This window comes from Plectropomus leopardus, chromosome 19 (assembly GCF_026936395.1).
Source record: "Plectropomus leopardus strain MGB_pleo_1.0 chromosome 19, ASM2693639v1, whole genome shotgun sequence".
Taxonomy (NCBI): Eukaryota; Metazoa; Chordata; class Actinopteri; order Perciformes; family Serranidae; genus Plectropomus; species Plectropomus leopardus.
In genome coordinates this window covers 19,307,757-19,335,461 of record NC_142194.1, presented here as the reverse complement: position 1 = coordinate 19,335,461, position 27,705 = coordinate 19,307,757, and the positions used below count along the sequence as shown (strand labels likewise).

General features: G+C 39.0%; 1 protein-coding gene across 1 annotated transcript; it reads right to left on the bottom strand.

Moving 5' to 3' along the window:
- Positions 1 to 3,826: 3,826 nt before the first annotated feature.
- LOC121964170 (angiotensin-converting enzyme-like) lies at positions 3,827 to 26,525 on the bottom strand. Its single transcript, XM_088070481.1, is given in 28 exon segments — positions 3,827 to 4,110; positions 4,849 to 5,054; positions 5,149 to 5,271; positions 6,282 to 6,380; positions 8,098 to 8,242; positions 8,341 to 8,564; positions 8,682 to 8,851; positions 9,059 to 9,156; positions 10,541 to 10,732; positions 10,918 to 11,061; positions 11,986 to 12,073; positions 12,209 to 12,376; positions 14,431 to 14,862; positions 15,713 to 15,728; positions 16,322 to 16,607; positions 17,331 to 17,536; positions 17,631 to 17,753; positions 18,763 to 18,861; positions 20,173 to 20,317; positions 20,458 to 20,681; positions 20,802 to 20,971; positions 21,167 to 21,264; positions 22,591 to 22,782; positions 22,970 to 23,113; positions 24,023 to 24,110; positions 24,246 to 24,413; positions 26,121 to 26,402; positions 26,404 to 26,525. Coding segments are annotated over 28 exon segments (4,455 nt in total). The 5' UTR covers positions 26,482 to 26,525; the 3' UTR covers positions 3,827 to 4,063.
- Between the last annotated feature and the right edge of the window lie 1,180 nt (positions 26,526 to 27,705).

Genomic DNA, 27,705 nt, shown 5'->3' with positions numbered 1-27,705 from the left:
GCGCTATTTTATGTCTTGTATGTCTGTCCTTTAACTTGTGTGATTTTGTTTTATAGGCTATATATTTATGGAGCATTGTTAGAGGGTACCATGAGGCCTTGGATTTGAATTGACGATGACTACTTTACCAGCTGTTGTGCACAAAAGAATAAAGAACATGAACTTGAACACAGAGAAGAGGAATGTTCAATAAACAAATAAAGTCATCCAGAATCTCTTATCAGTAGACAAGGATCTTGATGATTCTGTAATACAAGCTATAACAAACTGATAGCTGCACAGTTGCAGACATTCACTGGAACATTATTAATTCTATCAAACATTTATTAGATCCGTTAAAGATCAATAGCTAATCATTTTCTTGTTGTTCATTTGAGTAAGATATGAGATTAGTGGGATTTGGTACCTGTTTTCTTTGGATACTCCAAAGATTACATAATTACGTCAAATAATTTCACCAAAAAAGGGAAAAAGGCATGGAAACAAACTAACAAGTCCACATCTGTGCTTGCTGTTCTGTGGGGCTGTACCATAGACCGTATAAAGTAATGGATATAGCCACTGTGACGTCCCCCATTGGTATGTGGACTCCTGTTTTTGAATTTAGTGCCAGGTGGCCCCTCAACCATTTTCTTATACAAAGCGATCACAGCTTGGAACATAAAGGGCAAAAAACAGTACCAAAAAAAAAGCTTGTTTAACAAAAAAGTGCCAGTGGAGCATTCCCCTTACCCCCTGACAGCCAAGCTCCTAATGTCCTAAAATCCTTGAACTGTCCTAATCTCCCAGAAATGTCCTAATATCCCAGAAACTACCTTAAATCCAAGAAATGTCCTAAATCCTAGAAATATCCCACAATTCTGGAAACTAATTGTGAAATCCTAAAATCCTACTGGCAGCGACTGGCCCCTGGCCTCCAATCATTTTGCAAAACTCACTCCCAAGCAATACAAGTTCCCTGTTCTACATGGGGCTAACTATAAACTGCAATGAAACCTGGTGCCTTTGTTGCATGTCTTTGCCCATCTCTCCCCATTCTTTTCCTGTCATTTCTTAGGCTACATTACAAAGCCATAAAATACCCCCAAATATAATAATACTAAAAAAAACAAAAAAAACCCAAATGATGCACTGATCAGATGTATTATATTGGACTGGACTGCGGGTATGTAGGCTAACTATTTAATAAGTGGATACAGATCACTGTGAACTTTTGCACAAACACAATCAAAGTTGTTGTGGAATCAAGTTGTTTATGCAGGATATTCTGATCAGCCTTGTGACTTTGGATAAGCACCTTGTCAATCACGAAACTGCTTAGAAGTGAAATTTTATCCTGTGAAGCTGCTGCTAAGTCATTCATCTAATGATGAAATCTTTGTGTGACAGTATATTGGTAACACTGTCTATGCCATCATTTATCATAATTATCACCATCATCATCTTTATAATGCTGAGCAAAACAGACATCAGCCCATCAACAAACTTTGACAGAAGCACCCTTTCTAGCCTGCACTGACCTCTAGTGGATGTTTTAAGTAACACAAGAATCTCAGCTATGATATACATAAAATAGTATCATATTCTATTTATGTTATAGTATACATTGCAATATTATAACAATATATAATGTACACCATGTCTCCTAAAGAGATAGATGTTTTTGTTTACCAGTTTGAGCGGATGTGTCTACCTTGTGCAGTAAGCCCTGCCCTGTGATCAGCGGCTCTGAAAATCTTGACCCTGCAGTAATTCAGTGCTCACCTCCTGCCCCTTCTCGACTTCCTCTTGCTCCTTCTCCTCCTCCTTCATCTTCTTCAAGTACCATCAGTCTAACTTTTTTGAAAGGTTTTATTAGCAGTGCCAAATTGATGGAGCAAAAGAACTTTTCTGAAGTTATCACTCAGATATTTAAAGAAGCGCCAAATGCCAGGAAGGACCTTGCTGATAACCAAAGCAACCTCCTTTGCATCACAGATTACAGTGAGAACAATCATCTTCAGGTGAGTAATGCTCATAAAATAGTCACAACAACTTCCCTGTGAAAGCAAAACTTTCTGATATTTTAGATCTTTTGAGATCTAAAAAATGTTTTAAGAGAATTAATTGTGGTAAAAAAAAAAAAAATAATCCTGCAGGAAGAGGATAATGAAAAGGCCACTGAGAGGGGTCGAGAGTTTGGTTACCCAGGCGCTGGCCAGTGTGACCTATCAGATCAACAGTCTGGCCAGAACCCTGCTAAGGTGCCTGGACACCCAGGCCATGCAGATCAAAGATATGAAGTCTTCAGTCAACCTGCTGTTACTGGTGAGGAACACCTTTCACCTTAAAATATTGTACACCTGAGCAGTGCTGCAGCCAGCACATTCAGCAAGCTTCTGTTGTTCTATTGCAGAAGGACACGGGCTGTTCTGGCCCATCTCATGGTGCGCCGTGATCAGGTCATCCATAGTGCACTGTTTGATCCTGGAGACACAAATAAGGCAACAATTATAACAAAGAATTCATAAAAATAACGTGCTTTTGGCTTCCATCTACTTAAAGGAGCAGTGGCGAGGACGGCAGATTGCAACCAGCTGAAACTTCTCCCAAGTACCAAGTGGGAGCTCTCAATTAAAATTTCCTCCAATGTTAATAACTCAAGAGATTTTTATTGTCAGCAGAATTATCCACAGAAGTGTCTTCCTTTCCAAAAGAAACAGACCAGGCAATTAAAACCAGTAAAAATCATGAATAAATCAGTTTCACGTCACAAATCAATGTTTACCCAACGCTGTTTGCTAACCCTGCACCTGCTAATTGTGCACTCATCTCTGTTCTCTGGTAACTTTATGGGTACATTTCAAAAAGGTATGATGGCACAATGTGTAAACAAGTTACGATTCTTAAAGAATAGGAGGTAACATACCCCTTAACATGTATACAATGAGAGCAAGTGATGTACAAGTGAGACAAAATTTTGTAAGGGAACACCTGCCATGGCCATCTGTAAACTCGCACTATAAGATATCTGAATAAAAATGGGTATTCATAAGTCTCCCCTAAATCTGAGAATGCTTGTTCCCAGCAAATGCTTTGTTCCTTACAATCATTGTACTCCTTCAAAAGTAAAGCTTTGTATTTGTCTTTTCAAGAGAAAAGGCAAACTAGCCTATCTGAACAATAATGAATCACCTAACATGTACAGAGCTCAAAATGTTACCTGGACCTGTAATAGTCTATGTACATCGGATAAGTTTTTATATTAGCTGTAAACTAAGAAACCTCTCCTATAGCTGATTTTTGAGCATCATCATGCTGTTATGTGTTATGTTATGAATATCATAACATTACATAATTAGCTATTTGCCTTTAATGACTTTGTGTTACGCAAAACAGTTTGATTTTCTGCATCTGGTTTTATGTCTTATTATCGTCAACAAAGAAAAACTAACTTATTCAACTTAACTAATAGGGACTATTTGTGCTTGCGCTGTAGCTCTCTCTGGAACAAATATCTGTAAAATATCTCCTCCACACCTCTTCCTGTCGTGCCGTTTTTTGATCGTGCGTTTGACCGAGCCGTCCTCAGTGGTGTCGTACTGATGGGCCTTCTGTCCATACTTCAGGGTATGGGATGACATCTCCAGGTTCTTCTTAAGCTAGAGAGGAATAATGGATACTTTGTAATTATTTACTTTTAGATTATGTATCAGTGGAAGCAGAGTCACTGGATGGATGAATGGAAAGGTTAAAAATGCACAGATAGTGTATTTAGGTAGATAAATACTATACATGGGTCGATCAGCGACTCACTGACATGATCAATTATTGATTCACTGACACATTTTTGATGAAGATATCATTTTATTGATTCTTTGATTGATTCTTAATGCACAAAGATATGGTATAACAGTCCATTTATATTTGACTGATGATAGATGATGCTTGAACGATGTTAAGGTGATCTCAGTGGAGTAGGTCTGGAGTCTCACTGTCGTCTCCTTATTGGTTTTATTAATGCGGGTGTTATACTTACAGGAGACCTCAGTATAGGTGTTCCACAACACCAAGGTGTGTTTTTTTACTTGTCCAGAAAAGTCTTTGCATCAACCTCATCTGTGTTCCAGTCTGGTTAAAAAAGAAGACAGATAATTCAGCTGAATTTTTTAAATTATTTATTTATTTTAGAAAATTTGTGGAAAGTGGAAAATTTCCAGAAAACTATGTTTATCATTAGTATGATTATATGATTAAAATTAATTAACAGAGAGAAATGTAGAATATACTGTTTTTTTCCTTCAGGATTTTGTTAGGTAGTTTTCTTTGTTTGTTTTTGTTTTTCAAATTTTCTTCTTTTGCTTAATTTTAGGTAACTTTCACATATCTTTTAACTAATTTTCATGGGGTTAACGAATAAAATGAAATATGAATGTAAATAACAAAATAGCACAAAAGGTGAGAAAACGTAAACGTGGGTTGTCTAGTGGTTATGTAATTAAGATAAATGTGTGTAGATGTGTGAACTATGATTATGATGTGTAAACACTTTTTTTTCGGGGGGTGTTCACTTCCAGTGGAGAAGAAAACTTAACTTTTCTGTTTGTGTGCATGCATGCAGAGAAAATCTTGGAACAGACTGCGAGACATTTTATCAAAGTCAAAGAGACAGTTCGCACAACTCCATCATGTCTAGTCCATCCTGCACAGCCATCAGGTCTTAGTTACATCTCAAAGAGAAAAATATGATTTCTTCACTTTCTCACATGCTGATTTATTTAGAATGTAGCAGATAGCTTTTATATTGTATTTCCCTCCAGATTCTCTTATTGTGTCATTTGCTTACTATTCATTCTGGGCAGCTCTTACCAATATCCTCAGGGTAGCCCTCAGGGATGGGTGGGACCCAGTTGCTGTCAGGCCATCCCAATGTCTCGTCCACATTTTGCTTTTCCAGCCACTTAATAATGGGGTCAAAGTATTTCATCAGTGAGCTGGCATCCAACCTGTTGGTCCCTATAGCATCCTGGAGCACTTCAGGCCAAGGTTTGGAGGAGCCTGCCTCTAGAATTTTCCTGGAGGGGGTTAAAATGAAATTGTATTACTTCTCTTAATCCGTTATTCATGCTCTGTGTAATAAAGTAGAAGAGACCTAATCAGATAACATACTTTAAAATTGCTCCTGCTTCTTTGGACTGGTAGATGTCACATCTATGTAAGGGTCCTGTTTGGTTGGCTGCCTCACAGAGTTTTTCGTGAAGCTGGAACTGCAGGATGTAGCTGACAAAATACCTGTGAGGAAAGGAATCGCTCCATCATCTCTTTAGCTGAATATTGAACTGTAGTCACACTACCACTCTACAACATTCAAAACATTTTCGCTTAGAAGACAGAAAGCATAATGTGATGTGACGTAATATTCTGATATTATTTTATTAGACTATTAGAACTCTTTTAAACTACAATGCAATCACTAGAACATAATAAAACAAAAACAATAAATTACCCCTGGTTTTAGATGATAAGAATGTTGTAAGTGTGCATTTCAACAACCACTACACAAAATGTGTTTATCTGTAGGACTAGCTTGTAGGGTTTGGGGAAATTTATTGTCAATGGTCAAAATGCTAAACTCAAGGCTTCACAACATGGGTCCACAATGGTGGCTACAGCCAGTGATTTATACAGTCTGTCTTTATGTCACTTCAAGGCCACCGTAGGCTCTTCCACATGCTTGGAGATAGAGCGGTGAGGGAAGGGACATTTAGTTGGTTGCAATCTGCAACCTCACTACTAGATGCCACCTAAACCTATACACTGCTCCTTTACATTAAGTATTTTGTTTTGTTTTTACTACCTTACAGTCCCTGCATATTTGAAGAAACCAGCCAGAGTCTGAGGCTTTTCTTTTAGAAGCTTCCTGTTGTTGTAGGGTTATTGTATTGCTGAAAACCACACTCAAGTGCCACTAATTGATTCCAGATTACACCACACAATATCTTAACTCCCAGATTCCCAGCCATTCTTGCATATTCATTCACTTTATCCTATTCACATATTTTCCTGGTGCCCCAATATGTATGTACACGCATGTACACAAACAAACACACACTGATCATGATTTTGCACTAAATAGGCCCTGTTTTAACTTTGAAGCTGTTATATCTTTTTGACAAGTCTATATGAGTAAAGCTAATCAGACAGTTAGACACAAAATTCATGTCATGAAAATATCAGTGGCCCACACTGATTATCTGTATTTCGTATGTGTGTGAAACACAGTGTTGTGGCTGGAGTGCTACCTGATGTATGGCGTGTTTCCAGGGATGTGGTATTTTGCCCCAGCATCAAAGTGCTCCTCTGTACGCCTGGTAGGTGGGCAGATGCCTTGGTATTTTGTCCTTTAAAATGAAATAAAAAAAGGATTCAGAACACACTGGCATACACTGGTTCATTTGTTTGCCTTCCATTAACTTTAATGTATCCACTGTGTGTCATCTCAGCATGTGCTCTTTTTCCAACATCACCTCACAGACAGACAGACAGACAGACAGACAGACAGACAGACAGACAGACAGACAGACACACACACACACACACACACACACACACACACACACACCCCTACGGTCTTTTACTGTTAGGATGGAGGCACTTGACTTAATATGTTGAGTCTGAAATTTTAGTTAATTTTTTTAGTGTCATCAGGTGAAATATGAGTCATCAACTTAATATTACATTAAAGCACCCATTACAATTTTTCCATAATAATTTGAAAGAGTTCGCTCTTAGTGATCATCTGAATCTGCCATTCCCCTTGGCTATACTGAGCTTTTATTTTAGTTCATTATTTAGCTGTCCAGGCTGCAACTTTGTCGTTTTGGTTTACTCTCACACCTCTCACTGTGTTGTTTTGGTTGCAGCAAGCAGCTGTTTTGAGCAAAAAAATCTCTAAAAGCCAACTGTACACAATCTGCTCTGTGCCAAATGTCAGACAGACACAAGACGGGTTTCCATTAACACTTAAATTGCGCAAATTAAAAATGCGAAATACAAAATACGCCTAATGGAAATACATCAATTTTGAAAAAACCTCCATATATCACAAAAACATTTTTATGCTTGCATAGGGTGGCAATTCAGGTGATTCGAAAAAAGCCATATTTCTCAAAATTGCAATGGAAACTCTTTTACTTCAATACCTCATATGATGTGTTATGCAAATGTGGATGCAAACCGCCATTAATCCCAACAAAGTAGAAAAAGTACAACAAAGTCACATGACATTCTACAAAACGTGACTCCGTTTGAGCAGACGGAGGAAGAGACGGAAATCTACTTAACTCTTATACGAGATTAAGAAATTATGGCGTTGTTAGATTGGCTTTATTGAGTAGTTTAAAAATGAAATAAACCTGCCTGTTTTGGACATCCATCGCCATGGTTATTGGAGTGTTACGCTAGTTGCAAAACATCGAGAGAGAAGTCACATCGAGACAGATAGTCATCTAGCAATTGTGTTTGATTAAAATTTTAAAAATATCACCTAATTTTTGCGCAAATCTGTAATGGAAACCCACCTACTGTTAGGTACCAACTGGTAAATGTAGTGAAGCATTTATCAGATACAGAGCCAGATATTTGAAGGATGTGGAGACCAAAAACAGAACTAAAAGAAAGTGATTATTGGACTGTCATTCATCAGGTGGACACAAACATGGCATGTTAGATAATTCTAATAATGTATAAACTCCTGGAAAGGTTAGCAAATCTGGGCAAATAAGTTGACCATATCACTTTAAAATGACAATGTTGTGTTCACAACTTGTTTCCATTGTTCTTAGTGGCCACGAAAATATAAAATAAAATAAAATTTAGAATAAAGTAAAAAAATAGTTATCGCATTTTCTTCGCACGTCTAAAGATTCAAACAATTGCTAGCAGGTTAACTTGTTTTGGCACAAAGACTGCAGTAGCTTTTTATAGTTTTTACATGAGCATTGTCTTCTAATATAACTCTCAGCAAAAAAAGTGAATAATCACATTTTCCAAATGCCAAACTATTCTTTGATGTGAAATATCTTGTAAGTAAGATCAAGCCTGTGCATAAAAGCCCACCTGAGGTACCACCACTCAGCGTTGTAGCGATCTGGAGGTGTACGTCCACTGAACACACCCCACCTCCACTGGTCAATAAGGTAGCCAAAAGGAAGGAAGGCTATCTTGTCCAGAGCCATCTTTAACAGGTAGTTAGTATCAGTTTCTGGAGAAAACACAATGCAGAAAATGTTAGGAATTCATCCACATTGGTTCCATGTGAATGTATTTCAGTTATGTTTTTTTCTGTTGCAGTAATTTTACCGATGTCATTTGTCACACTATCCAGCAGATGAATGGTTTGCAGATGTTTGGGTGTAGACACAGAGAGAGACAAAACATCGCCAATAGCCTCATGAAAACCAGGATTGGCTCCATCACGGTAGCCCACAGGCTGGTCCTTGTACTGCAGGTAGTACTGGATATGCCCCATTTCATGGTGTACTACAAATAGCTGCTCCATTGTTACTGCCGTGCACTGCTTTATCCTAAAGAGGATGAAATTACTTTTTTTTTAAGCAGTTTTGTCAAAAAGATGAGCAATGAAGTTGGCAATGAATTAAGGTTAACTATGAATCAATTCTTACTACATTCATTAATTTTACCTAAAGTCTTTGCGGTTCATAAAATCCATGGCATAAGGATGGCACACCACCTCTCGACCTTCAGGCTTCACCAGCATGGATTCATCCCAGAACTCATCAGGCATCTTCTCTAAACCCAAAGACGTGAAGAACTCCTCAGCAACACGAAACATGTGTGTGGCATTATAGCCCTGTGGAGAGAAAATAATCAAATGACAATTTAGCTCTATATTATCTGACAAACTGACAGGAAGCAAAGAAAGAGTTGGATTTATAAGATCTGTCATTTGTAGCCACTGTCTACAAAACTAGCAGAATGTTATGTTTTTTTTGTTTGTTTAACTGTTTAACTGTTTAAAATTCATCCCAGTGGTGTGAAATCTTTCCCTCATACTTACTTTTTTGACCATTTCATCAGTAACATCCAAGTTGGGTTTGTCAGGAAATGGGGTCATCATGCCGTAAATATTGTCCCAGGTCTGGGCCCACATATTTCCTGAGAGGGAGGAAGAAAACACACTTAAACAACTTTAACTTTATCAGCTCAGAAGCACAGTGGGAAATGCATACACAAACTGACATGGTGTGTTGCCACTTTGATGCTGTTTTGTCCCTGCCATGTGTGATTACATCTTTGATAATTTTCCAAGCTTTATGACATGATGACTGCTTATGTTGGGGACTACATGAAAATTATTGGAGCAGTGACAAAATATATGGTGAAAAGCCTACACCATTTCAGTACAGAAGAATCTCCAAGGTTGTGGCTGGGTTTTGTTTTTTTTTTCTAACATTTTAAACTTTTAAAATTAGTGTTATTTCCCCACCAAACAAACTGCCGAAAAAGATTTCATACAGGATTCAAAGAGTCTGAACTAATACGTTAATGTTTCCTGATTCATTATCATTTCCTTGCCATGATCTGTAATTTCCCTCTATAACTTTTATTTTAACACCAATCATCATTCCCATTCAGTCACACATGAAGCTGATGACCCCTGAGTGTTTGGTTTGATGAGTTACAGAATTTCGATTTTCCGTCATCAGAAACAGACGTCACTTCACGTGATGCTCCACATGACACCACAGAGGAAAGGATGTCTCGTTTGTCTAAAGACATGTCTCTCTCCTCACATCTCCTCCTCAGCTCCTCCGCTCGCATCTCCTGTGGGTGAGACTGAGATGCGAGGAAGAGACACAAGTGAGGGAAACATGGATGCGAGATAAGGAAATGGGATGGATAGTTTGTCTTCCAATTTGTGTCAGGGTTCCTGTTATTCCTCATGTGTTTCCAAGTAAGTCTTTGTAGCTTTTGACCTGTTTCGAAATTTTTGCCCAGGCCTTTTGCCTTGTGGACTTTGTACTTTTGCCAGTGTGGACAGATCTTCCATGTATCGACCCTTTGTCTGATTGAAAGAGCGTGCATTCTTGGGTCTTTCTTGTGTCCGTTACAGGCAGGAGCACTGCCACAGAAGCGAAGTAATGTACTGCTGTAGATGCAGGCAAAACACATTTTAGCCTCCTTCAAGAAATCTATATCAGTTTATACCTACCTACCTTGCCATCAGACAACCTTTTCAACAAGGGAACTGAAGCCGTTGTATACATCTGTGCTCTCTGTGAGACCACCAGACTGCTTTGACAAAAACTGTAATTTATCTTGCAGAACACGGGAGTTGCTGAGGCGTGGAAAACTGAAAGACTCTCCCCTGCCCTCCTGCAAAATCAGTCTTTGCAAAACAGTAACTCATAACCCCTCTGTTTCTGTCCTCACCTAACCCCTAATAGTTTTCGTACAGCCCTTTTAGTCATGCAGAAAATAGTCACAGCTCTTTTCAACAAAAAGCATATGTTAGTAACATAGAAATGTTCAGTTGTACCTAGCAGGTGGGCAGGGATGGGTCCTTTAAGGTTGATGTATTTGGGACCGTACTGATTGTAGAGCTGGCGACGCACAAAGGCGTGCAGATGCTGGTAGAGCGGTACAATGGTCCTGTAGATTTCCTCTATATCCTCCTCAAAGGTTTTAGACTCATACCAAGAGCGCCAGTAAGCTCCAGTGTCCGCAAACCCTAAACAGGACAAAATATCAATGTTCTTTCAGTCTGTTTCACTCTCTTTACCATCTTTCCTTTCCTCTATCAGTCATTTCTATGTCTTTACTCTTTTGTAATGTCATCCTTATTGAATTAATAACTTATGGTAACATTATGAACCTTTGGCTTTCAGTGTCAAGTGTCAAGCGGAGAGTTCTCACCATCAGCTCGAGAGGCTTTGTTGCTGAGCTCCACAAACTCCGGGTAGTACTCCCTGAGAGGTATACCTGAGGCATTGCGCCAGCCCTCCCACACATACAGCAGCCTCTTGTAACTCCTGGACTTGGCCATGATATCTGTGAGCTCTGCAGAATGAAAAACAAAATCACACCTTCAGTCATAAAGAAAATGGATGGAATATAAAGGAAGGATGACCTAAGCTGGAGCACAGACAAAACTCAAAAACAAAAGTTGCCAGTTTTTCCTAAAAAAATCTCAATCTATCAGTGTTTAGATGACTTCATGCTCTCTCAGCAGGAAAAGGCCAGGACAGACATAGTATCCAACACATAATATCTGAGTTATGATGACTCCATGATAATCTGAGCGTCATGTAAAACAACATTTATCTACAAAATGCCAGTAATAGAAACTGAGGGTGAAAAAACAGAGAAAGCTGAGGATCATAAGATGGCGGAAAAAGTGACTGTTGATAGTCTTATTGTTATTTTAATGACAGCATGTGTTTTATAAAGGGACGTAGGTACTTTGAATAACCCTGTTCCAACTTAGATTGTTTCCAAAATCAGCAGTCATTCTAGGGAGTGCACTTTAACAACAGCTTTTTTTTATGTTTATGAGTGATACTTTTAGGTAAAACTAAAAATATGGTCATATCGTGTGTGTTGGTAAGCATTTTCTCTCAATAACCTTGAGCACTTAATGCTAACAAAACACAAAGCTGTTGTTCTCAATGCATGCTGACAGTGTTAAAAGCTACTTACAAGATGTGTCTTTAGCTTTTTACTCAAAACTCATGGGTACTTCCATAAACACTTCCTGTGGATACCTCTCTGAAGTCATTTTGCCTGTACTGTTACTTTTCCAAGAGCCAATAAGATCTTAACCACTTACAGTTGTTTTTCTCTCTAGACTTCCTCTCCACATTGCTGTGCATTTTATAATCCTCAACATGGTTCCAATCCCTTTTTTTCACATGAAAAACATCTGTATTGTATAATTCATATATTTTAAGCATCGACCTGAGCTGTTATTCTGTATTCACTCACCAGGATCCAGGCTCCAGCTTACGTTTGGCTCTGGATATACTTTGGATGTTGAATAAATGTCGTCCATGGTGTTGAGAATTGTGTTATACTGGAGACACAAAAACAGAGATTTGAAGTCAGTCTTTGATGTTCAAAAGAAGTCAGCAGTAATACAATGACAAAAACATTTATTACAAAGACTCACTGCAAATTTCTCATTATAGAATATGAAACAGAAACAAACCTTTAGTCTTTCATTCTCGGGCAGATTGGCAGCTCCCAGTATCATGATCTTGTCCAACAGTTTCTTGTCTGAAGGGTTGAGTGCTTCGAGAATCTGACTAGAGAAGACCTGCTTGGCCTTTAAACCCCATGCTGAGGAGAAGGCCTGCATTTCAAGGGATGCATTTACCTAAAGATGAGAGGAAGAGGAAGAGAAAGATATATTGAATCTCTTTATTCCTGCATTTACCCAGAATTTAAAGGCCTGCCAAGAGGCAGAAGGGCATATATAACACCAGTCATTTAACTTCATTTAACTTCTTTCTTAAAACGTGTTTTCATGATCATGCAAGGGCCACAGTGAAGAATACTATATTCCTCTATAATCAGCTATTATTGACGTGTGTCAGGAGTAGAAAATGGGCATCACTATCCTGGATTTCTGGAGCGGGAAGTGACCATATTTGGTTGAGAGTTTGGAGCTAACCCTAACACTAGCTGCTAGCTTTGTTAGCACGATGCATTTACAAAACTGATAATGTAAATGCTAATTCAAATTTTTGGTGGTGAAAAACAGGCTTAAAACCATTAACAAAATTCACTAAGCTGAAAAATTGAATACCTGACTCCTAAAAGTGTATTTTAAAATAACTAGACAAGAGTTTTCAGACAACCAATAACACTAGAATAAACTTTCATTAAATATGAGAGCTAAGAGCTAATGCACCAAACGGGAATTTGGTGTCATGCCATAATGCAACGTAACCAAGGTTGTCAGTGTGTTAGCAACTTGTCAATGAATGCCACCCACCAGTCACCCAAAACGGCCAAGTCCTTTTTGATGTGCAACTTTGGGCCTTTATAACATTTAAACTGGCGAGTTATATAAAAATTCACCCAACATAGAGTTGTCATGAAAATTAAAATTAGCTATAGTGACCAAAGCTGTTTTTTTGTACTAGGGTGTGAACATAATAATACTTATTATATAATAATAATAATTATAATAATAATTATTATATAATAATAATAATAATTATTATATTATATTAATAATTATCCCTGCTGTAAAGTTGAACATTTTAACACAGGGGCCTATGACTTGCTCTTAGAGCCAGCCTCAAGGGGTCATTCATGGAAGTACAGCTTTATATTTAGCTCCAGAGGCTGACGCTTGGTAAAAATGCAAAAGACCCCCTCTGTAGCTGCTATGAGCTACTGCAGAAACACAGCAGCACAACATGTCAGACTTCACAGAAGAGGACCCGCTCCCTATTTAGATATGAAGTGCTCATTTTATGGTAACATAAGGTAACTCCCACAAGCAGAGAAAGAGTGTGTGTGTGTGTGTGTGTGTGTGTGTGTGTGTGTCTGTGTGTGTGTGTGCTTGTACTTGCTACATAGTAAGGATTTAAACACTTTTTAAACCAACACAATGAGAACATTTTTGGAAAGAGAGGACATTTTGACTGGTTGTCATTTCCTCAGAGGCCTGTTTGAGGGTTAAGACTGGGTTTTAAAGTTAAGGTTAAAATAAGTTTTAGGTTAGGGTTAAGGTAAGGGTTGGGGTAAGGCATTAAGTTGCACTGATTAAGGTTAGTGTAAGGGGCAAGGAAATGCATGTTGTGTGTGTGTGCATTTTTGTGTGTGCATGAGCAGAGTGTACATGCCATTCTATCTGCCACTTTATTCTAATAGTTTTAATGCACTGAAATACATTTAGAATGCAGCTTAAGTGAAATGCCAACCTTAGTTGCTTTTATTGGCTGCTAATATCGCCACATTAGACCATAAAGAACTTAAGTGTGTGTAAAATTGTGTACTGTAATGAGTGCATCCATCTGGAGAAAGTGTATTAAGCAGAGTATATCACAAAACAGACAGCTGGGTAAAATAAGTGGCCAACATAATGGTGTGGAAGACCCCTTAGGTTTATATTAAAACTTAAAGATGTTTGCACTGCAGACATTCAGATCTGTTCTATATTTCCTGTAATACACGAGCTGAGTTGGCTGTTTTGGGAGGAAACTGAGCATCTCATTCTGGAGAGAAATGCCTAGGGGTGATCAGAACGAACCTTTTGTTTCAGCTCCACAGAAACCCTTGAACCATGTATACATTCATGATGACATGGTGCCAGTGTTGGCAAGAGCTGATCCAAACGGGCCAATTTCATACCAGTGTGAGAGAGAGATTCAGCTAACACATCACCCTCTAAGCTCAAGACTCCAGTAGTTGTCCTACCTTAAGCTCGGAGTTGTGATCTGTGATGTTGGTGTTGTAGTTCCAGCTGGCAGAGTTGCTGTAGAACAACACCTCTTCAGCAGTGCTGTTGTAGTCACTGAGGAACCTGAGTGCGTCGTCTGTGGTGTTCTGATAATTCTCTGGCTTCCAGCTCTCCAGCAGAGCCTCAGAGAGCCCCAAGACTGGCAGCAGCAGCAGCACTGACCACAGAAACCTGTCCACGCCAGTGCCCATGGCTAGCCTCCACCAAAGAAAGAGTGGAGAAGAAAACATGTAAAGTGATAGAGTTGGAAGGAAGAGCTGCTGTCTCATCCACTCTTTCACTGCTTCCTTCTGCTGGTGAAACGCACAGAAGCCAAAGCGAGCTTCTTTTAAAGTGTCAGTGAAACCCAGCCCACTCCTCTGCAACCTTCCCTCTTGCCAATATTTTAGCTGACAAATGTAACATTAAACAGAATTTGTTTCTTTATTGTAGTTGCAGAGGTACTAATTCTGCTTGTTTGATATTTCATGTGAATGAAGGTTAATAATTTCTTTCACACCTTCTGCTACATAAAAACCATCTTCAAAAAAAGGGCAAAGTTACTTTTCACAATGAGCAATCCCCTCTGGTTTCGCGTTTGAGCAGTTCGTCTGTGTAAACAAGACCATAAAACAGCAGAGTGCTGTTCATGCTGCCCTGACTGATTCGTGCACTGGATTTGGATGCCAATACGGCTGATCTGAAACAGCTGGAGGGGCCCTGTGATTAAATATATTTTCAGATAGTCCAGGATAAACACTCTGAATTTGTTTATTATTACACAGATCCTTCCAATGCTGACATTCCAGAGGATGAAGAAATGCATCATCAGTGTAAGTATGAAATAATGATTGAATGGGTAATTAAGGGTTGCAAAACCTTGGTTGTGTATCTGAAGAGCAGTCTAGGTATAGTCTAAGTATAGTGGTTATACTGTTTGTGGCATCATTTATCATAATAAGAAATAAGATAATCATCATCATGATCATCATATTTATGCTGCATGTAAAACAGACATAAGCCCATCAACAAACTTTGACAGATGCACTATTTCTAGACTGCACTGACCTCTAGTGGATGTTTTAAATAACACAGGTATCTCAGCTATGATATACATAATGGTATCAAATGCTTTGTTCCTTACAATCATTGCACTCCTTCAAAAGTAAAGCTTTGTATTTGTCTTTTCAAGAGAAAAGGCAAACTAGCCTATCTGAACAATAATGAATCACCTAACATGTACAGAGCTCAAAATGTTACCTGGACCTGTATTAGTCTATGTACATCGGATAAGTTTTTATATTAACTGTAAACTAAGAAACCTCTCCTATAGCTGATTTTTGAGCATCATCAAGCTGTTGGAAAGAATTTCATAACATTACATAATTAGCTATTTGCCTTTAATGACTTTGTGTTACGCAAAACAGTTTGATTTTCTGCATCTGGTTTTGTGTCTTATTATCGTCAAGAAATAAAAACTTACTTATTCAACTTAACTAATAGGGACTATTTGCGCTTGCGCTGTAGCTCTCTCTGGAACAAATATCTGTAAAAAATCTCCTCCACACCTCTTCCTGTCGTGCCGTTTTTTGATCATGCGTTTGACCAAGCCGTCCTCAGTGGTGTCGTACTGATGGGCCTTCTGTCCATACTTCAGAGTATGGGATGACATCTCCAGGTTCTTCTTAAGCTAGAGAGGAATAATGGATACTTTTTAAATTATTTACTTTTAGATTATGTATCAGTGAAAGCAGAGTCACTGGATGGATGAATGGAAAGGTTAAAAATGCACAGATAGTGTATTTAGGTAGATAAATACTATACATGGGTCGATCAGCGACTCACTGACATGATCAATTATTGATTCACTGACACATTTTTGATGAAGATATTTTATTGATTCTTTGATTGATTCTTAATGCACAAAGATATGGTATAACAGTCCATTTATATTTGACTGATGATAGATGATGCTTGAACGATGTTAAGGTGATCTCAGTGGAGTAGGTCTGGAGTCTCACTGTCGTCTCCTTATTGGTTTTATTAATGTGGGTGTTATACTTACAGGAGACCTCAGTATAGGTGTTCCACAACACCAAGGTGCGTTTTTTTTACTTGTCCAGAGTCTTTGCATCAACCTCATCTGTGTTCCAGTCTGGTTAAAGAAGAAAACAAATAATTCAGGCAGAAATCTTTAATTATTTATTTATTTTAGAAAATCTCCAGAAAACTATGTTTATCATTTGTATGATTATATGATTAAAATGATGTTACAGAGAGAGATGTAATATGTACAGGTTTTTTTTTTTTCAGGTAATTTTCACATATCTTAACTAATATCTGGCTGATTTTGGTCGTCTTCTCTCCATATTTTTGAAGGAAATCAAAGCAATTTGCTCAGGTTTCATGGGGTTAACTAATTTTCATAAAATTAAATAAGCATGTAAATAACAAAATAGCACAAAACGTGAGAAAACCTAAATGTGGGTTGTCTAGTGGTCATGTAATTAAGCTAAATTATTATGTCTGAACTATGATTATGACGTGTAAACACCACAGGCTTTTTCGGGGGGTGTTCACTTCCAGTGGAGAAGAAAACTGAACTTTTCTCTTTGTGTGCATGCATGCAGAGAAAATCTTGGAACAGACTGCAAAACATTTTACCGAAGCTAAAGAAACATTTTACACAACTCCACCATGTCTAGTCCATCCTGCACAGCCATCAGGTCTTTGTTACATCTTAGAGAGAAAAATATGATTTCTTCACTTTCTCACATGCTGATTTATTTAGAATGTAGCAGGTCGCTTTTATATTGTATTTCCCTCCAGATTCTCTTATTGTGTCATTTGCTTACTATTCATTCTGGGCAGCTCTTACCAATATCCTCAGGGTAGCCCTCAGGGATGGGTGGGACCCAGTTGCTGTCAGGCCATCCCAATGTCTCATCCACATTTTGCTTTTCCAGCCACTTAATAATGGGGTCAAAGTATTTCATCAGTGAGCTGGCATCCAACCTGTTGGTCCCTATAGCATCCTGGAGCACTTCAGGCCAAGGTTTGGAGGAGCCAGCCTCTAGAATTTTCCTGGAGGGGGTTAGAATGAAATTGTATTACTTCTCTAAATCTGTTATTCATGCCCTGTGTAATAAAGTAGTAAAGACCTAATCAGATCACATACTTTAAAATTGCTCCTGCTTCCTTGGACTGGTAGATGTCACATCTGTGCAAGTAACCTGTTTGGTTGGCTGCCTCACAAAGTTTTTCATGAAGCTGGAACTGCAGGACATAGCTGAAAAAATACCTGCAGAGAAGGAATCGCTCCATCATCTCTTTAGCTGAATATTGAACTGTAGTCACACTACCACTCTACAACATTCAAAACACTTTCACTCCGAAGACAGAAAGCATAATGTGATGTGACGTAATATTCTGATATTATTTTATTAGACTATTAGAACTCTTTTAAACTACAATGCAATCACTAGAACAGAATAAAACAAAAACAATAAATTACCCCTGGTTTTACATGATAAGAATGTTGTAAGTGTGCGTTTCAACAACCACTACACAAAATGTGTTTATCTGTAGGACTAGTTTGTAGGGTTTGGGGGAATCTATTGTCAACGTTAAAAATGCTAAACTCAAGGCTTCACAACATGGGTCCACAATGGTGGCTACAGCCAGTGATTTATACAGTCTGTCTTTATGTCACTTCAAGGCCACCGTAGGCTCTTCCACATGCTTGGAGATAGAGCGGTGAGGGAAGGAGTATTTAATTGGTTGCAATCTGCAACCTCACTACTAGATGCCACCTAAACCTATACACTGCTCCTTTACATTAAGTATTTTGTTTTGTTTTTACTACCTTACAGTCCCTGCATATTTGAAGAAACCAGCCAGAGTCTGAGGCTTTTCTTTTAGAAGCTTCCTGTTGTTGTAGGGTTATTGTATTGCTGAAAACCACACTCAAGTGCCACTAATTGATTCCAGATTACACCACACAATATCTTAACTCCCAGATCCCCAGCCATTCTTGCATATTCATTCACTTTATCCTATTCACAAACTCCCATGATGCCCCAATATGTATGTACACGCATGTACACAAACAAACACACACTTATCATGATTTTGCACTAAATAGGCCCCGTTTTAACTTTGAAGCTGTTATATCTTTTTGACAAGTCTATATGAGTAAAGCTAATCAGACAGTTAGACACAAAGTTCATGTCATGAAAATATCAGTGGCCCACACTGATTATCTGTATTTCGTATGTGTGTGAGGCACAGTGTTGTGGCTCGAGTGCTACCTGATGTATGGCGTGTTTGAAGGGATGTGGTATTTTGCCCCAGCATCAAAGTGCTCCTCTGTACGCCTGGTAGGTGGGCAGATGCCTTGGTATTTTGTCCTTTAAAATGAAATAAAAAAAGGATTCAGAACACACTGGCATACACTGGTTCATTTGTTTCCCTTCCATTAACTTTAATGTATCCACTGTGTGTCATCTCAGCATGTGCTCTTTTTCCAACATCACCTCACACACAGACAGACAGACACACACACACACCCCTACGGTCTTTTACTGTTAGGATGGAGGCACTTGACTTAATATGTTGAGTCTGAAATTTTAGTTTTAGGTGAAATATACTCTCACACCTCTCACTGTGTTGTTTTGGTTGCAGCAAGCAGCTGTTTTGAGCAAAAAAATCTCTAAAAGCCAACTGTACATAACCTGCTCTGTGCCAAATGTCAGACAGACACAAGGCGGGTTCCCATTAACACCGAAATTGCGCAAATTAAAAATGCGAAATACAAAATACACACATATATCACAAAACCTTTTTTACGCTTGCATTAGGTGGTATTTCAGGTGATTCGAAAAAGCCATATTTCTCAAAATTGCAATGGAAACTCTTTTGCTTCTATACCTCATATGATGTGTAATGCAAATGTGGATGCAAACCGCCATTAATCCCAACAAAGTAGAAAAAGTACAACAAAGTCACATGACATTCTACAAAACGTGACTCCGTTTGAGCAGACGGAGGAAGAGACGGAAATCTACTTAACTCTTATACGAGATTAAGAAATTATGGCGCCGTTAGATTGGCTTTATTGAGTAGCTTAAAAATGAAATAAACCTGCCTGTTTTGGACATCCATCGCCATGGTTATTGGAGTGTTACGCTAGTTGCAAAACATCGAGAGAGAAGTCACATCAAGAGAGAAGTCACATATTGGAGCATTTGGCAGATATAGAGCTAGATATTAGAAGGAGGTGGAGACCAAAATCAGAACCAAATGAAAGTGATCGTTGGACTGTCTTTCATCAGGTGGACACAAACATGGCATGTTAGATAATTCTAATAATGTATAAACTCCTGGAAAGGTTAGCAAATCTTGGCTAACAAGTAGACCATATCAATTTAAGATGACGCTGTTGTGTTCACAACTTGTTTTTGCTGTTCTCAGTAGCCAGAAAATAAATCTGTTACTGCATTTCCTTAACACGTCTAAAGATTCAAACAATGAAAAATTGATAGCAGGTTATCTTAGTTTCACACAAAGACTACAGTAGCTTCAATCAGTGTTTGCATGAGCATTGTCTTCTAATATAACTCTCAGCAAAAAAAGTGAATCATCACATTTCCCAAAAACCAAACTATTCTTTGATGTGAAATATCTTGTAAGTAAGATCAAGCCTGTGCATAAAAGCATACCTGAGGTACCACCAATCAGCGTTGTAGCGATCTGGAGGTGTACGTCCACTGAACACACCCCACCTCCACTGGTCAATAAGGTAGCCAAAAGGAAGGAAGGCTATCTTGTCCAGAGCCATCTTTAACAGGTAGTTAGTATCAGTTTCTGGAGAAACACATTTTTTTAAACATTTCATGACGACTTAGATATCGAAGAATTAATCTAAATAAATGTTAGAAATTCATCCACATTGGTTCCATGTGAATGTATTTCAGTTTTGTTTATTTCTGTTGCAGTAATTTTACCGATGTCATTGGTCACACTATCCAGCAGATGAATGGTTTGCAGATGTTTGGGTGTGGACACAGAGAGAGACAAAACATCGCCAATAGCCTCATGAAAACCAGGATTGGCTCCGTCACGGTAGCCCACAGGCTGGTCCTTGTACTGCAGGTAGTACTGGATATGCCCCATTTCATGGTGTACTGTAAAGAGCTGCTCCATCGTTACTGCGGTGCACTGCTTTATCCTAAAGAGGATGAAATTACTTTGTTTTTAAGCAGTTTTATAAAAAAAAAGACGAGCAATAAAGTTGGCAATAAATTAAGGTTAACTATGAATCTCTTCCTACTACATTCATTAATTTTACCTGAAGTCTTTGCGGTTCTTAAAATCCCAGGCAGAAGCATGGCACACCACCTCTCGACCTTCAGGCTTCACCAGCATGGATTCATCCCAGAACTCATCAGGCATCTTCTCTAAACCCAAAGACGTGAAGAACTCCTCGGCAACACGAAACATGTGTGTGGCATTATAGCCCTGTGGAGGGAAAATAATCAAATGACAATTTAGCTCTATACTATCTGACAAAACTGACAGGAAGCAAAGAAAGAGTTGGATTTATAAGATCTGTCATTTGTAGCCACTGTCTACAAAACCAGCAGAACGTTGGTTTTTTTTGTTTGATCAACTAAAATTCATCCCAGTGGTGTGAAATCTTTCCCTCATACTTACTTTTTTGATCATTTCATCAGTAACATCCAAGTTGGGTTTGTCAGGAAATGGGATAATCATGCCGTAAATATTGCTCCAGGTCTGGGCCCACATATTTCCTGAGAGGGAGGAAGAAAACACACTTAAACAACTTTAACTTTATCAGCTCAGAAGCACAGTGGGAAATGCCTCATTCACAGTAATGTGATACGCACACAAACTGACATGGTGTGTTGGCACTTTGATGCTGTTTTGTCCCTGTCATGTGTGATTACATCTTTGATAATTTTCCAAGCTTTATGACATAATGACTGTTTATGTTGGGGACTAGATGAAAATTATTATAGCAATGACAAAACATGTGGTGAAAAGCCTACACCATTTCAGTACAGAAGAATCTCTAAGGTTGTGGCTGGGTTTTGTTTTTTTTTTTTCTAACATTTTAAACTTTTGAAAGTTGTGTGATTTCCCCACCAAACAAACTGCCGAAAAAGATTTCATACAGGATTCAAAGAGAGTCTGAACTAATACGTTAATGTTTCCTGATTCATTATCATTTCCTTGCCATGATCTGTAATTTCCCTCTATAACTTTTATTTTAACACCAATCATCAGAAACAGACGTCACTTCACGTGATGCTCCACATGACACCACAGAGGAAAGGACGTCTCGTTTGTCTAAAGACATGTCTCTCTCCTCACATCTCCTCCTCAGCTCCTCCGCTCGCATCTCCTGTGGGTGAGACTGAGATGCAAGAAAGAGACACAAGTGAGGGAAACATGGATGCGAGATAAGGAAATGGGATGGATAGTTTGTCTTCCCATTTGTGTCAGGGTTCCTGTTATTCCTCATGTGTTTCCAAGTAAGTCTTTGTAGTTTTTGACCTGTTTCGAATTTTTGACCGGGCCTTTTGCCTTGTGGACTTTGTACTTTTGCCTGTGTGGACAGATCTTCCATGTATCGACCCTTTGTCTGATTGAAAGAGCCTGCATTCTTGGGTCTTTCTTGTGTCCGTTACAGGCAGGAGCACTGCCACAGAAGCGAAGTAATGTACTGCTGTAGATGCAGGCAAAACACATTAGCCTCCTTCAAGAAATCTATATCAGTTTATACCTATCTACCTTGCCGTCAGACAACCTTTTTAACAGGGGAACTGAAGCCGTTGTATACATCTGTGCTCTCTGTGAGACCACCAGACTGCTTTGACAAAAACTGTAATTTATCTTGCAGAACACGGGAGTTGCTGAGGCGTGGAAAACTGAAAGACTCTCCCCTGCCCTCCTGCAAAATCAGTCTTTGCAAAACAGTAACTCATAACCCCTCTGTTTCTGCCCTCACCTAACCCCTAATAGTTTTCGTACAGCCCTTTTAGTCATGGAGAACATATTCACAGCTCTTTTCAACAAAAAGCATATGTTAGTAACATAGAAATGTTCAGTTGTACCTAACAGGTGGGCAGGGATGGGTCCTTTAAGGTTGATGTATTTGGGACCGTACTGATTGTAGAGCTGGCGACGCACAAAGGCGTGCAGATGCTGGTAGAGGGGTTCAATGGTCCTGTAGATTTCCTCTATATCCTCCTCAAAGGTTTTAGACTCATACCATGAGCGCCAGTAAGCTCCAGTGTCCGCAAACCCTAAACAGGACAAAATATCAATGTTCTTTCTGTCTGTTTAACTCTCTTTACCATCTTTCCTCTATCAGTTATTTCTATGTCTTTACTCTTTTGTTACATCATTCTTATTGAATTAATAACTTATGGTAACATTCTTAACCTTTAGCTCCAAATGTCAAGTGTCAAGTGTCAAAAGGAGAGTTCTCACCATCAGCTCGAGAGGCTTTGTTGCTGAGCTCCACAAACTCCGGGTAGTACTCCCTGAGAGGTACACCTGAGGCATTGCGCCAGCCCTCCCACACATACAGCAGCCTCTTGTAGCTCCTGGACTTGGCCATGATATCTGTGAGCTCTGCAGAATGAAAAACAAAATCACACCTTCAGTCATAAAGAAAATGAATGGAATATAAAGGAAGGATGACCGAAGCTGGAGCACAAACAAAAACTACAACTCAAAAACAAAAGTTGCCAGTTTTTCCTAAAAAAATCTCGATCTATCAGTGTTGAGATGACTTCATGCTCTCTCAGCAGGAAAAGGCCAGGACAGACATAGTATCCAACAGATAATATCTGAGTTATGATGACTCCATGATAATCTGAGCTTCATGTAAAACAACATTTATGTCCAAAATGCCAGTAATAGAAACTGAGGGTGAAAAAATAGAGAAAGCTGAGGAACAAGATGGCAGAAAAAGTGACTGTTGGCAGTTTGATTGTTATTGTAATGATACCATTTGTTTTATAAAAGGATGTAGATAACTTTGAATAACCCTGTTCCAACTTAGATCATTTCCAAAAGCACAGTCAACAGTCAGTTCGCTTTTTTACGTTTATGAGAGACACTTTTAGATAGAAATAGTCATTTTTGTCATTTCGTGTGTTGGTAAGCATTATCTCACAATAACCTTGAGCACTTATTGCTAACAAAACACAGAGCCATTGTTCTCAATGCATGTTGACAGTGTTAAAAGCTACTGACATGATGTGTCTTTAGCTTTTTACTCAACACTCATGGGTACTTCCATAAACACTTCCTGTGGAGACCTCTCTGAAGTCATTTTGCCTGTACTGTTACTTTTCCAATAGACAATAAGATCTTAACCACTATTTGCTATTTTTCTCTTCCGCCCCACATTGTTGTGGGTTTCACAATCCTCAACATGGTTCTAATCTAGTTTCTTTCAAATAACCCTGAAACATCTTTTTTATATAATTCATACATTAATGCATCAACCTGAGCTGTTATTCTGTCTTCACTCACCAGGATCCAGGCTCCAGCTTACGTTTGGCTCTGGATATACTTTGGATGTTGAATAAATGTCGTCCATGGTGCTGAGAATTGTGTTATACTGGAGACACAAAAACAGAGATCTGAAGTCAGTCTTTGATGTTCAAAAGAAGTCAGCAGTAATACAATGACAAAAACATTTATTACAAAGACTCACTGCAAATTTCTCATTATAGAATATGAAACAGAAACAAACCTTTAGTCTTTCATTCTCGGGCAGGTTGGCAGCTCCCAGTATCATGATCTTGTCCAACAGTTTCTTGTCTGAAGGGTTGAGTGCTTCAAGAATCTGACTAGAGAAGACCTGCTTGGCCTTTAAACCCCATGCTGAGGAGAAGGCCTGCTCTTCAAGGGATGCCTTTACCTAAAGATGAGAGGAAGCAAATTAAATATTTAATATCTTTACTCCTGCATTATTCAAAATTTAAAGTCCTGTCAACATGCAGAAAGGCATGTATAACATCAGTCATTTAGCTTCTTTATGTATTTAAGTGTGCTATATGATGATGCAAGGGCCACAGTGAAGAATGCTATTTTCCTCTATAGGCAGCTATTATTGACATGTGTCAGGAGTAGAAAATGGGCAGCAATGACAGTACATTGGGACCTGGTGGACACCTTTGTTGAGTGGTGTGGGAGAGACAATCTGCAGCTCAGTGTGGCCAAGGCAAAGGAGGAAAAGACCTTTTTTAATTTAGTTTTTTTTACTTTTTTACTAAAGAGCCTCGAGTTCTGCATGTTGGCCATTACCATCTCGTAATTTGGAGCCAAAAGTGACCATATTTGGTTGAGAGTTTGGAGTTAACCCTAACGCTAGCTGCCAGCTTTGTTAGCAACATGCATTTACAGCTGTGGTTAACTGTGATAATGTAAATGCTAATTCAAATTTCTGGTGGTGAAAAACAGGCTTAAAATCATTAACAAAATGCACTTAACTGAAAAAATTAATATCTGACTCCTAAAAGGCTATTTTAAAATAACTAAACAAGAGTTTTCAGGCACCCAATAACACTAGAATAAACTTTCATTAGATATGAGAGCTAAGAGCTAATTCACAAATGGAATTTGGTGTCATGCCATAATGCAACGTAACCAAGGTTGTCAGTGTGTTAGCAACTTGTCAATGAATGCCACCCACCAGTCACCCAAAACGGCCAAGACCCTTTCAATGTTTAACCTTAAGCATTTATAACATTTAAACTTGTGAGATATATAAAAAATATACCCAACATACAGTTGTCATTAATATTAAAATTAGCTATAGTGACCACAGCCATTTTTTTTATACCAGGCTATAAACACATTTATTCCCGCTGTAAAGTTGAACATTTTAACAAAGGGGCCTATGACTTGCTCTTTGAGCCAGCCTCAAGGGGCCATTAAGGTTAGTGTAAGGGGTAAGGAAATGCATTGTGTCAGTGAGGGTCCTCACAAATTCAGAAGTTCAAAAATGTGTGTGTGCATTTTTTGCGTGTGCATGATTAGGGTGCACATGCGATTCAATCTGCCACTTTATTCTAATAGTTTTAATGCACTGAAATACATTTAGAATGCAGCTTAAGTGAAATGCCAACCTTAGTTGTTTTTATTGGCTGCTAATATCGCCACGTTAGACCATAAAGAATGTAAGTGTGTGTAAAATTGTGTACTGTAATGAGAGCATCCATCTGGTGAAAGCGTATCAAGCAGAGTATATCACAAAACAGACAGCTGGGTAAAATAAGTGGCCAACATAATGGTATGGAAGACCCCTTAGGTTTGTATTAAAACTTAAAGACGTTTGCACTGCAGACATTCAGATCTGTTCTATATTTCCAGTGATAAACAAGTTGAGTTGGCCGTTTTGGGAGGAAACTGAGCATCTCATTCTGGAGAGAAATGCCTAGGGGTGATCAGAACGAACCTTTTGTTTCAGCTCCACAGAAACCCTTGATCATGCATGCATTCATGGTGACATGGTGCCAGTGTTGGCAAGAGCTGATCCAAACGGGCCAATTTCATTCCAGGGTGAGAGAGAGAGATTTAGCTAACACGTCATCCTCTAAGCTCAAGACTCTGGGAGTTGTCCTACCTGAAGCTTGGAGTTGTGATCTGTGATGTTGGTGTTGTAGTTCCAGCTGGCGGAGACACTGGAGAACAACACCTCTTCAGCAGTGCTGTTGTAGTCACTGAGGAACCTGAGTGCGTCGTCTGTGGTGTTCTGATAATTCCCTGGCTTCCAGCTGTCTGGCAGAGCCTCAGAGAGCCCCAAGACTGGCAGCAGCAGCAGCACTGACCACAGAAACCTGTCCACGCCAGTGCCCATGGCTAGCCTCCACCAAAGACAGAGTGGAAAAGAAAAGTGTAAAGTGATAGAGTTGGAACGAAGAGCTAAAAATACACGTGCTCCAATGAAATGAGAGTACACCGTCCCCCTGGAGCTGTTGTCTCATCCACTCCTTCACTGCTTCCTTCTCAGCCTCCCAGCCTGGCTGCTGGTGAAATGCACAGAAGCCAAAGCGAGCTTCTTTTAAAGTGTCAGTGTAACCCAGCCCACTCTTCTTGCCACTTTACAGCACTGGACACATTTCACCTCCAGTTCCCTTCCCTACTTATCTTCCCTTCTATCTCCCTCCCTTCTTTTTCTGTTTACCTGCCAAGATTCAGATGGATGACAGTATCTTTGATCACATCCAAGTTTGTATAACTCTAGTCTCTACAAGACTAGTGATAAGATATGGCACACCGATGCACTGTGCCTGTCTGCCTATAGAGTGGCAGAGTTCTTTATTGTAGTTGCAGAGGTACTAACTCTGCTTGTTTGATATTTCATGTGAATGAAGGTTAGAGTTTAAAGGTAATTTCTTTCACACCTTCTACTACATAAAAACTTAATTTAAGGGCAAAGTTACTTTTCACAATGAGCAATCCCGGCTGGTTTCACGCTTAAGCAGTTAGTCTGTGTAAACAAGACCATAAAACAGCAGAGTGCCGTTCATGCTGCCCTGACTGATTCGTGCACTGGATTTGGATGCCAATACGGCTGATCTGAAACAGCTGGAGGGGCCCTGTGATTAAAAATGTTTTCAGATAGTCCAGGATAAACACTCTGAATTTGTTTATTATTACACAGATCTAATCGTTCCAAGGGTTGCAAAAACTTTGGTTGCGCAATTGAAGCTCAGGCAGAAAAGAACCTAATGTCTGAGGTCAGTGAAAGTAACAGGAAAGTAACTGCAGAGTGCTCTCGCTCTCTACTCAGATGATATTTTAATTGTCTAATGATGCTAGAATTTAACTTTGTTGGGACTTTTGTAAAATGATGTTTTGCAAACACTGGGTTTTGTTGTCCATTCCATATGACTGAATTTTGTTATTCTACATGAGGATGATGTTGCCGTTAGATTTCTTGCACGACATCTAATGACACTGGTGACCAAGTAGTGCCTAAAACAGTATCAAAATAGAGCTTGTTTATTTAAAACAAATGTGCAAGTCAAGCGGCCCTTTGTCAGAGATCTTATTTAGTCACGTGATGGTTTGATATCCACACCTGTATCCAAATAAAATGTTATCATGATTTTTAACTTGACTCAAGGTGAGTGCCAGGCAGCGTTCAAGTGTCCTGATAAACTGACACATGGCAAAACATGTGCACTGATCAGATGAGTTGTATT